This window comes from Monosiga brevicollis, genomic scaffold, assembly GCF_000002865.3.
Source record: "Monosiga brevicollis MX1 MONBRscaffold_32 genomic scaffold, whole genome shotgun sequence".
Lineage (NCBI taxonomy): Eukaryota > Choanoflagellata > Craspedida > Salpingoecidae > Monosiga > Monosiga brevicollis.
Genome location: NW_001865069.1, coordinates 168521 through 180068, shown reverse-complemented (window position 1 = coordinate 180068; position 11548 = coordinate 168521). Strand labels below are relative to the sequence as shown.

Below are 11548 nucleotides of genomic sequence, written 5' to 3'. Positions count from 1 at the left end.
GGACCTGTCCCAACCAGTTCGACCCGATCCGTGGGCTGCAGTTTGACAGGCTTCCGGTTATCCATACACACACACACACTCACACGGTTTTTGTTGTGCTAGCGTGTTCACTTTCGAAGTACTTGGTTGATGCCAACCCTCAATATCCTTTGCCTTTTGGACCTTTTGGGCCGCCAACGTGCATTGTGACGACGGTCCCGTGGCTATTTGCCTTGTGCGACGTCCGTCGTCATTGATGCAAAGCCCTGAACAGTGTCCCACTGCCTTGAGCCGTGTGCCCAGCCTACTTTGTCTCGCGTCCTACCACGGAGGTCACCCCGTCCCATCTCTTCACGTGATTGGCGTGCCTGTCGCTTCGCGACCAGCTGCCAACGGCCCGCACTTGAGCAGCCCGTGCTTCCGATCGCCATTTTGATCCACTTTGCTTTTATCCTGATAGTCAGGAAAACTGTCAATAATATTTTGTTGGCCCTTCATCTTGATACTGGTGCAACACGTGCATCGAGGCCAGCCATTTCTCCGGGCTGAGGTGCGCTTCGCAGCGGCTCAACCGTTGAGCCATTCTTCATCAAGCGACCGTCAAGCATGAGCGGCACCCCCATCAACAACCCTGTGGCCTGGGCATACGGTCTCTTGGGCTTTGCTGGTGATGTGACAGGGCTGGTCTACCTTTTTGCTGCCTTCCTGTGGGTCTGGCTCCTGCTTTTGAAGGTAAGGCGCAAGGCATCGTTGCTTTCCACATGGTTCGCGAGCAACAGACATTGTGAAAGTGACGAGGGATCAGCATCACTGCGGCAGTGACTTGTTGCCTTTTTTTTTTTTTGCATGTATTATGCCATGTTTTCTTTGAGCCCCCGCCCGGCGTGCTGGGCGATACTCTGGGATCTGGCTTTTGAACATCTCATCAAGTGGTGTTGCGCGCGCGCGCGTTTTTAGGCAGATGGCTACCTTGAGATGAGCTACTGGACCGCGGCCGTTCCTGCGCTGTTGGGGTTTGCCATCTGCTACTATCTTCAGCTCATCATTCTGTTGCGCTTGGCCAAAGACCGCCGCCGCCTTCGGGAGGGGCGGCTGGTCCGGCCGCTCCTCGTCAACACCCTCTTCTTGCTCGGGACCTGCTTCACATGCAGTTACTTGGAGGGGACGATTTCAGGCAATTGGAGCTTAGCCAAGGCCATCTCCCCCTTTATGGCTGCGCTCTCCATCAACTTGATAGCACCTACCTTGCCCTCCACCCCTGACCGATGAGCACACAGCTTGCCAAGGATGGGAGGAGCGCACCAGGAGGAGGCAGCACCATACCTCGAGTGCACCCATTTGACCGAGTTGTTGCCGGGGCGGCACGCGTTTCGATCGCCTTTTTGTTTTTTACTTGACGGTGTGGCCAGGCTGAGCCTGTACACCTTAGTTGCAGTGCTTTTTCGTTTGTCAAATAATCGAACAGAGAAGTGACCTTGCCGCACTGAGATTCCCCATGCGCTTCCTGCTCCTTATCAACTCGACTGCCAACACACCCACCCCCAGACCCCCAGCAAAAAGAGAGAGATTCCTCATTGAGGCTAAGAAGGAGGCAGGCGACCAACATCCCCTTTCAAAATTTGCATCACTTTTGGTTTTTCAACAACAAACAAACAAGAGAAAACACGTTACATGTGTGCGTTTGCGTTCAACTGGAGCCCTCTCTCTCTCAAACTCTCTCTCTCTCTCTCTCAAACTCTCTCTCTCTCTCTCTCTCTCTCTCTCTGTGTTTGTGTTGATGTTTCACTGACCGAGTTTTTTTTGTGGCAGTGGCAGAAGTCGGTGGCTCAGCTGGTCAAGCCTTGGAGGCTTCTTTTGGCGATAGAAACATCTCGGTGCCGTGTTGTTCAAGGGCGTTCAAGAGACAAGGACGGAGTAGTGTACCATCTTTACCATCGACATGGCTTGGACATGGCGTTGCCAAGTTGCGCTGCTCCTGCTCTTGGGTCTGGCTCGCCTGCCCAGCGGTAGGTGCTGGGTTCAATCTGGCTTCTAGCCGTGCGTCTCAAAGTGTTGCTTCAGACAGATGAAGGCATCAATACAACTCATGTTCATGGTTCTCCAGGCCAGGGCAAGCTGTTGCCGCCGCAGGGGCATGCGCAAGCAGTTGACACCGTGGTGGTTGATCTGGACCTGCCCGCGCGGCTGCGCTGGCAAAAGGTCATCTTGCCGTATCGCCAAGCCATGGCCCCGGTTGTTCAGTTTCTGCACAACCTTCTTCCTCCTAACCAGGCCAATGCCACCTATCAAGCCCTCGAGGCCATTGTTGGTGCGTATCCTGCCCATGACTCGATGGCTCCCGCCCTGAATTCTCGTTTCTCACAGTGTATTCAATAAGCACAGACTCTCTCGAGGGCGATTACGGCGAGGAAATTCGCGGACTTGCTGAAGCAACCAACTTTACCGTGGGCGAAATCATGCTCAGCAACTTTTTCTGTAAGCAACCACGCTTTCCCCCGAAAATCCCTCGCATATCTACCCTCCTCTGGCTGTCGGATGGTCTCGGCTGACTACCTGGCCCACAAACAGATGAGCTCAACTCTGGCTGCACTTCCATCTTGGCCACGGATGAACAAAACACCATTTTTCATGGCCGCAACCTGGACTACAACCAGCTGCCGGGCCTACAAGCCACGACTTTCAACGTCAATTTTACCAAGAGTGGATGCCTTTTGTTTCGGTGCGCTTCAAGAAACGAGACGGCACACCAGCCCCCTGATGAAACCGGGAAAAGTGCTGGGCTCAACTTTTGCCTTTTTCTGTCAACTCATAGGACAACGACCTATGCCGGGTACATTGGCGCCTTGACTGGCATGAAGCCGGGCGCGTTCACGTGCGTATGACCATGTTGCTACGCACCCACGGATCGTGTCCACCAGCGATGCAAGTGTTGAGCACCAAACTTGTAGTTTTACGATTGCTTGCCGATTTTAGTGTGAGCATGGATCAGCGATTTACCAACAGCAGCACCCTGCTCAACATTGTGGAAGCGGCTTTGCTGGGCGGCCATGAGGTGAGGGGTAGACATGAGCTTGGCAATAAGAGTGTAATCGCCATCGAGCTGCGTTTTTACCGCCTCAATACTCCTTCCTCCCCTTGTGGCTATCCTGAAACGGCCTTGATTCTTGTCGAAAAAAGTGACTCTCAGCTTTATGCCCAGCTCTATGCCTCTCATTGTTTGGGCATCGCGATGAATTGTGTGTCTTTGTGTGCTGCGTCTAGGTGGGCCTGACTCTGCGAACCGCACTGGAACATAATGCTACCTTTGAGGATGCCGTCGAGTATCTTGGCAGTGTGGTAGGTCTCCAAAAAATGCAGCTTGCAACGTATCTGCCCGTGCGTGGTGCCAATGAGTCATATACACCACTCATGATCCGTGGCCCTGATCAACAGCATTTGGCTTCAGTGGAATACCTCATTGTGGGTGGCGTCAACTTTAATCAGGGTGCCGTCTTGTCCCGCGAGCGCAGCTACTCGGTTGATACTTGGCGCCTCGATGTACGCCATCTGTCTTTTGCAGGCTTTCAAACATGGCTGTCGCGCCCCTCATGACTGCCCCTGTCTTGCGTTTTTCCCACTTTTGATTCCATCACAGACTCCCACGCGTTGGTACCTGGTTGAGACCAACTACGACCACTGGGATTCCGTTCCGGCCGACGACGACCGCCGACACCCGGCCGAGAACATGCTGAATGCCTTTTCAATGACCAACATGACCCTGTCGGCTCTGGATGGCATCATGAACACCTTTCCCGTCCTTCACCGCGACACGACGTACACAACGATGATGAGGTGCGCACCATGCATCGTGCTCTTTCCTCCCGCTCGGTGTCTCATGTCATCTTTGAAGCAAACTCTCACGCTTGGTTGTTGTTGATTTTTGCACGGTATTAACAGCGCCCGAACGGGTGAGTTTTACACTGTGACGCAAAACAATGTTCCATGAGGGGTCGTGATTGGGCTGGTCCCACTTGTATGTCATATGAATTTGCGTCTATGCTGAAACGAAGCAGGCCAACCTCTTTGATAATAACTCGAGGCCCTGCACAACTTCTGAACACAATTGCATCCCTCAACCACTCTGACAGACCCCAGCACGACCTTGCCTTCCTGTTGAGAAGAACAAGCAAGTGATCCGCCCTTTTGCAAAACATCTTCAAAATTAAATCCACATTTCTCTTTCGAGCATGTGACACACACACACACACACACACACACACACACACACACACACACACACACATCAACAAAACGAGCCGCACAAACGCTGCGATTTTATTTTGGTGGGCTAACTCGGCATGGAGGTGTCTCGATCTCTCTCACAGGTGCGTCGGGCGTTTATGGCGACGCAGGAGAGTGGGGTGGTGGATGGATAGTCACGCCACTTGCTGCTTGGGCGCGCGATCAGGCCATTTGTAGCTGTTGCTGGCGTCGGATCTGCGGCAGCGCATGAAGGCGGGCCATGAGCCAATCTTGGCCGGTTGGCTCCAAAGTGGGGATTGGCGGACGGCCCGCGCGCTTGCCAAGCACCACAGCCTCGTGGTCATTGACTGTGAACACGGTACATCATGCTTGCATCTGGATCGAGACCACACAACTCCCTCTTCTTTCCTGGGACCTGATGCCTGCAACCATGCGCACCGCGCGCGGCAGGCGCCATCGATCTGAACGATGTTGCTCTTTGCCTGGAGGTAATGGCCGGCAACGGCTGTTTGGGCATTATTCGTGTGCCTTTGGACGGTGATGCCCACAAGAGCTTTGCACGCCGCTGCCTAGACGCAGGCGCCATTGGTATGTGCTGCCCGATCGACCAGTTGAGGGTTTTTCGTGCCTTGTAACAGGATCCGGCATGCCAGGCATCTTGTTTCCCAACATTCAGACGCCGGAGGCAGCTGTCGAGGCGATCCGCAACTGCTACTACCCGAGCGCCACCCTGCCCTTTGGCACTCGCGGCTTTGGTTTTGGCGGTGCCAACGCTGATGGTATGACACCCACGGCCATAGGCCTGCTGAAAGTTGCATAGCTGGCCACGACGAGCTTTCGCCCACAAGGCCTGATCTCAAACCCCGTGCCGTTGACAGGCTCTTTTTTCGCCGAGTACGCGGCGGCAGCCAATGAGCGCATCGTCGTCGGCGTGCAACTTGAGCATCGAACGGCGTTTGAGCAGGCGCGCCTCGAGGCGATCCTGAGCACGCCCGGGCTTATTTTTACACAGGATGGTCCCTATGACCACAGTGGTTCATATCTCCTGCCCGGTCGCACGGACCATCCCAACGTTCAAGCTGACCTTGCCCGATATCGTCAGGTGTGGAACATCCGCTCTCGAAGGAAGCCTTTCTTTTTAGTTTTTGGCGAGGGGATGTCAGCGCTCCGTCTCCCGCCAGCTTTCATCAAACGCTTGATTCCCTTGCAACCGTACTTTGTTGGGCCCTCGTTTGGGCACATGATGCTTCCCAGGCGTGCCAAGCTGCCGGGGTGGTGGCTGGTAAGCATGTGGTGTTACCCACGTCAGAAGCCATTGTAGATGCCACAAAAGCCGGTCAGTGGCCGGATGTACCCGCCTCACGGCAGACATGATCATGCCCCAACTCTCAACCATTCTCTCTCGCCCTCTTTCCCACTCGCCTAGGCTATCGTTTCATCGCCCTGGGCACCGACATGATCCACCTAATGGACGGCTGCCGGGCAGCCCTTGCCAACGCAAACCACCACACTTGAATTCTTGTTCTGTCTCGTTTTCTTCGATCGTCCCCTGTCCGCCCGTCGCCCATTACCAACTCGCACGGCTGAGAAGCCCTATCAGCACCTAATCAGCAGCCGTAAGCAGCAAGCAGCACCGGCAAAGGCTCCATGCCCCCGCAAACGTGCACCCCGTGCTATGGGGCATCAGCAGCACACGCAAAATGCTGACAGGCCTCGCCCCAATACGTACTTGCACACGCTTCCAGTTTATACGCTTCTTTACCATAAAGACGAAGTCAGTCACCATAACCATTTTGAGTGTGAGAAAAATGAACGCGAAAGCAGTGAGGTTTATAGAAATTCGCGCCTGTTTTCAAATGTGGTGGTTCGAGTGCGCGAAAGACCCGAATTTGCCCGCGAGACGTGCTGTGCTGCCTCGAGTCCCTTGCCTCATTGATTATTTGAGCCATCAGGACAGCCAAGCTTCTGTGATCCTATGAGCGCAGCAGTCTTGATATCTGTGGCACGACGGAGGGCCAAAGGCACGAGTCGTGAAAGGCCTTCAACTGGCCTTGGTTGCTGAATCGCAAACCCTGACCAAGCAGCGCGGCCTCGACACTCAAACCATGGCGTCCGATACGCTGGACGCACGGGTGATTGTAACACACCATACAGCCCAGGGTCAGCAATGCGCTCGCTACTGCAGCACCAAGCCGGGCTACATCAACCTTGCGCGTGATGAGAACAACATTCTCTCCCTCAACGTTGTGCTGCCAAACGTACGTCCGCGAGCGCTAGCAAATGTTGCTCTGATGCCCACCTGACGGGCGATCCTGCTCCGCTCAAACCTTGCCCCCGGTCCCAGGTTCCCGAACTGGCATACAAAGCCATGGGACAGGTAGCCATCTTTGGAAAAAACGTCAACAAAGGCCAGGCCTCGATTCACCTCCGCCAGCAGGGCGTCACGGTATGGTGTTCAGGGTCGCCGTCGCGTGCACAACCCTGCATGCAAGCTCATTGTTGTACAAAATCCCACGCGCACTCAGCTGGCTATCATGAAAAGCAACCCCGCCGAGCTCCGTGCCTTTCTCAAGCTCCTGCAGGCGAAGCTAAAATCATCTGTGGAGCAGCGGCGGTTGCACCCCACCTCACCCCCGACTAGCCTGCCCAAGAAGAACACCATCCGTCGCCCTCTGAGCCTCAAGCAGTTGAGCCCACTCTCACGCCTTGAGGCCAAATCTCCCTCGTACGTCTTTCTCTTCTGCCTGTCACAGAAGAATTCATTCGCTTTATCTTCGCCTTTCCCACGCACTCATCAGAGGGTTGGGGATGTTTCCAACTTTTGCCCATTGAACCATGCGTACATGCTCAACGACCTGCCTGGATATGCCCGATATAGGCGCACAGCACCGAATACCCTGGCCAAGCGTGTGTGTCGCCGAGCTGACCTGTCAGCCATCACCAAAACGTTGTCTGAAGAGCAACAGCGTACGCTTCTCAACTGGGCTTGCGCCAAAAGCTGGGGGCCAGCCCATTGTAGACCCTGACCATCCGACCTGCACCAAACTTTCTTAGGCGTCCTGCAAGCCGTTTTGCAAGGCAAGAACGTGTTCTTCACAGGCAATGCTGGCACGGGTACGTTTTTGATGGCTTTTTCTTATCAATATAAAGATCGCCTATGCGCCTCATTCGCGTACGCGCCTGCATATCGGGTTGCTTGACCTCATTGCCCAATTCCGACAGGAAAAACATGGCTGCTCCGCGCCATCATGGATGCGCTGCCTTCTGAGGGCCTCGTGGCCACCGCATCGACTGGAATTGCTGCGTGTGCCATCAATGGCATTACACTTCACTCCTTTGCGGGTCTTCAGGTCCGTACCGTTTGGCACCTGCGCGAGGGAAATGCTTGGCGTAGCGAAAGTAACTCGCTCATGCTTGACTGGCGTCTCAATAGGCTGGGACCAACAAGCTGCCACGCCGCATTGAGCAATGGCAGACCACCAAAGTACTCATCATTGATGAAATTAGCATGGTACATGCTGATTACTTTGATCGGGTAAGTGCTTTGATCAGCTTGGCCAGGATCTCAAAAGGCAATAAGCACGACGCCACGCCTGTTTTCTGAGCATCCTCTGCACGCCGTTTTACTACGTTGACTCTGGCTGACCATGGGCTCATAAATTGCTACTGCATTGGAACAACACGACAGCTGTCCAAAGTGGCTCAGCAAATTCGCCGCAACAGCAAGCCCTTTGGTGGCATCCAACTGGTACTTGTGGGAGATTTCCTACAGCTGCCGCCCGTGGTTCCTGGCAACGAACAACCCAAGTTCTGCTTTCAAGCACAATGTTGGAATTCGGTGGTAGAGGCAACCTTTGAGCTCAAACAGGTGGGACCCGTAGTGATGTGCTGAGGCCGATGGCTTGTATCTTGGCAGACCTGCGTCGGCTTTGCCTTTAAGACTCATATTGGCCTGCACAGATTCACCGACAGACCGACAGTCAGTTTGCCGGCCTCCTGCGGCGCTTGCGGCTGGGCCATTGCAACACTGAGGATGAAGGAACCATCCGCAGCTGTCGAATCCAGACGGTAGGTCGTCTGTACCCAACGCCCGCCTCTGTCCCCCACCCCTCTCATCAAAGCTTTACAATGTTGGACAACGCTGTACCTCGGCAGTTGGTCGACGGAGCCAAGGCCACCAAGCTTTGCACGCACGTTCGAGAGGCGGATATTATCAACACTCGTGAGCTGGCACGCTTGCCGGGAGCGCAGCATGTGTATCGTGCTGAAGATTCATCAACCCGTACGTCACTCGTTGTCGTCAGCACAGCGGCTCTTGCGACAGAATTCTGCAACACTGGCCATGCTGAGTTAATCATTCCTTTTATGGTGCACAGTGGCCTCGGCTCAGAGTCTATTAGACAAGTCTTGCCGGGCGTCAGGCAGTCTGGAGCTGAAGGTGCATGCACAGGTCAGCGGCTTGTGATCTTGTGCCTCCTGCCCACCATGTGCTACTGCGCGTCTGCTTTCCACCTCCTCGTATCAAACCGGCCCTTATTCCGTCGCCCACGCTCGGCGTCTCCTCTTCCGCCGTGTCTTTTGTCTTTCGATTCCCGGCCAATAGGTGATGCTGTTGAAGAATTTGGACGTCAACTTGGGGCTGGCCAACGGCACGGTCGGCGTTGTGCGGTCCTTTTCCGCCAGTGGCTTTCCAATTGTCGAGGTACTAGCCTTGCCTTGTTGCCAATTTCATGAGAGTGAACTTTTGAACCTTTTTTTTTTTTTTTTTTTTTTTTTTTTCATGCGTGGACAGACAGCTGACTCATGCACGCTGATTGAACATTGGCAGTTTGCCAACGGCACTTCGCGCACGGTGCGCCCCGAGTATTTCAGTGTCAAAGTTTCGCAAGATAACGTGCTGCGTCGCAAGCAGCTCCCCTTGGCCCTCGCGTGGGCCATTTCCATCCATAAAAGCCAGGGTAAGCCAGCTCGCGGTGCCTGTTTACTCTGGCCCACAAGTCAGACGCAAAGCATCACGCCCGTGTACACACGTGGCAGCGAGTACGAGTTTGCATTTTCTCACGTTCGCGTTTTGGGTGCTGGTGTCAGGCATGACCCTGGACTCGGTGCAGGTTGATTTGTCGCGGGTGAGTACCCGACTGTATGCCCGACTGGAAAGTTGCCCTGGGATCAGACGCTGACCGCCCGCCCGTCCTCCTACTGTTTCTGGTTGCTACATTTTCAGGTATTTTCGGCCGGCCAAGCCTATGTGGCCCTGTCACGCGCCAAGCGCATGGATGGGCTCGAAGTTACAGGATTCCGCCGTGAGGCGGTCTACGCAGACCCCACGGTGCTCAAGTTCTACGAGAACTTGCAGATGGCATGAACACCACACAGAGCTGCTGGTCAGACAAATGAGGGGGGCCAGCGGTGTTGCGTTAACACTGGCCAAATAGTAGCTTGAGCGGGAACTATGCAGTTTAAACAATGAACAGATGTAATTGACTAGATAAGAGCCGGCATTCATGCAAGAACGAGTGACCGCTGTGGTACTGCACAACACTTGGCAAAAAAAAGGAAGAAGACAAGAGACAAAAAGGAAGCCATCGTTCACGCGCGACTTTCAAAGAGACATCCTTCTTCAGGAGAGCAGGGTAGTGATGTCGAGTGTCTACATCCCCAGCACTTTGCGCTCGGCGTCATCGCGGCGTTGTTCAACAACACTGCGCACGTTGGTCATCAGTGCATTAAAGGCTGCGCGCACGGCCTCGGGCTCCCGTGTGACATCCGTTAATACAAGTTTGGCCTTGCTCAATGGGCCAGCTACATGACAAGGCAAGCAAGATATCAGCCAAACAGTCTCGAGAGCAAGGTCTGTTTTTCAAGCATGATGGAGTTGGCATGATGAGCTGGCGTCATGACATACTCAGATCCACAGCGCTGCGCGTGGCACTGTCGCGATGCGGATTGTTCGCAAACACCAAGACCTGGTTGGACTTGACTCCAGGCCGCTTGATAAATCGCCGAAACCTGCGGGTCAGCGTCAGACATTTGAGGCCATGGCTAGAAACATATTGGGCGCGTTGCGGCAGTAGAGTCCAAAGGTTCGAGCCAGAGCAGACGAGGCATACCAAATATCCAAATCCCCATCCACAACTGTTTGGTTGATGTCAAAGACGACGATCACGCCATCCAGGCCCGTAGTGATGGCTGGCCAACCAGATTCGTTGCTGATGGCGCCGACCGCATGTGACAGTAAGCAGGAGCAGGCAGGGCGGCCACCCAGTCCAATGTGCAGTCCAGTGTGCAGTGTACATACTTGATGTCTCCGGAGACATCCCAAAGCTCCAAGGCCGTATCTGAGTGGTTTTCCATCGTCGTTTCCAGGATGCTGCAGGCATGGCCGGTGAGCGTGCAGGGGCCGGCACGCAATCAGAGTCGTTCACGTGTGGACGGACCGTGCGATAGGGATCTCACTACCAAAGCCTGTACCAAGTGTGCTTCAGGACGTTATGCACGTACCGACAGCCCTGGGTGGGACGATAAGGCATGCTGAGGCCATCAGTGACATGGTCGGCCAGAAAGTTGGCCAGGATGGTCTTGCCAGAAGCGGCTGGGCCCACCAAGGCCACCTTGGCGCGAAGCGTGGTCATGGCAGCGACGGCACCCGACACAGCCCGTGTCCAAATCCGACGCAGTCCCAGGCCCTCCCTCCTACCACTCGAACCCCTGCTCCGCTGGCGTCTGCACTGCCAGTTCCTTCCGCCGCCGCACCGTGATTTGGTGTGTGTGTGATGATTCAAAGTCGCACACACACACGAAAAAAAAATGAAAAAATAAAATTTCAACAACAACGAGATTCAACTTGAAACTTGTTGTCGCGAAATGAAGACTTGTTGCAGATTTTTGATGAATTAATACTAAGTATACCTGTAGATGAAAGCGTGGTAACCTTGGAAGTTTTTGTGTTTTTGCAGCTGTATGCTTCAGGGTGTTTGGTTGCCAACGAGCTCAAAGGGGTTGTGCGTGTGAAGGAAAGTGGCGCGGCAGAGAGGAGCATCGGGTCCATTTGCAATTGGTGAAAAAAAAGAAATGATGGCTTTGAAATGGGGTCAAACAGGATGAGCGGCCCGATCTCGAAAAGAACCAAACGCCGCTGCCCTCCCAAAAGAGCCCGCAGGAAGAAAGAACAGACAGCTCAGAAAAAAAAAGGCAAAAAAATACAAGACATAACGCCGTCAGATCAGGTCCCCTGTGCAAAAGACTAGGCCAGCCAGATCCGAAACCGGAAAAGCCCCAGATGACAAGAGGGGAGACACAATAGTGGGCCCTTGCCAAGGCCGTGGCA

The 11548-nt window shown here is 54.2% G+C and overlaps 2 protein-coding genes across 2 annotated transcripts; one reads left to right on the top strand and one right to left on the bottom strand.

The window, feature by feature from the left end:
* Window positions 1-1918: 1918 nt before the first annotated feature.
* Window positions 1919-5736, top strand: MONBRDRAFT_11809 (uncharacterized protein; the record flags this gene model as incomplete). Its single annotated transcript, XM_001749654.1, has 12 exons — window positions 1919-1985; window positions 2084-2287; window positions 2344-2454; window positions 2548-2698; window positions 2792-2851; window positions 2953-3031; window positions 3241-3315; window positions 3614-3810; window positions 4795-5000; window positions 5100-5323; window positions 5476-5503; window positions 5648-5736. 12 exons carry the CDS (start codon window positions 1919-1921, stop codon window positions 5734-5736), a joined length of 1491 nt encoding a protein of 496 aa, XP_001749706.1.
* Window positions 5737-9871: 4135 nt separating this feature from the next.
* On the bottom strand, window positions 9872-10853 carry MONBRDRAFT_29176 (uncharacterized protein; the record flags this gene model as incomplete). Its single annotated transcript, XM_001749598.1, has 5 exons — window positions 9872-10023; window positions 10127-10230; window positions 10332-10430; window positions 10520-10591; window positions 10723-10853. The coding sequence occupies 5 exons, from the start codon at window positions 10851-10853 to the stop codon at window positions 9872-9874; spliced, it is 558 nt and encodes a 185-aa protein (XP_001749650.1).
* Between the last annotated feature and the right edge of the window lie 695 nt (window positions 10854-11548).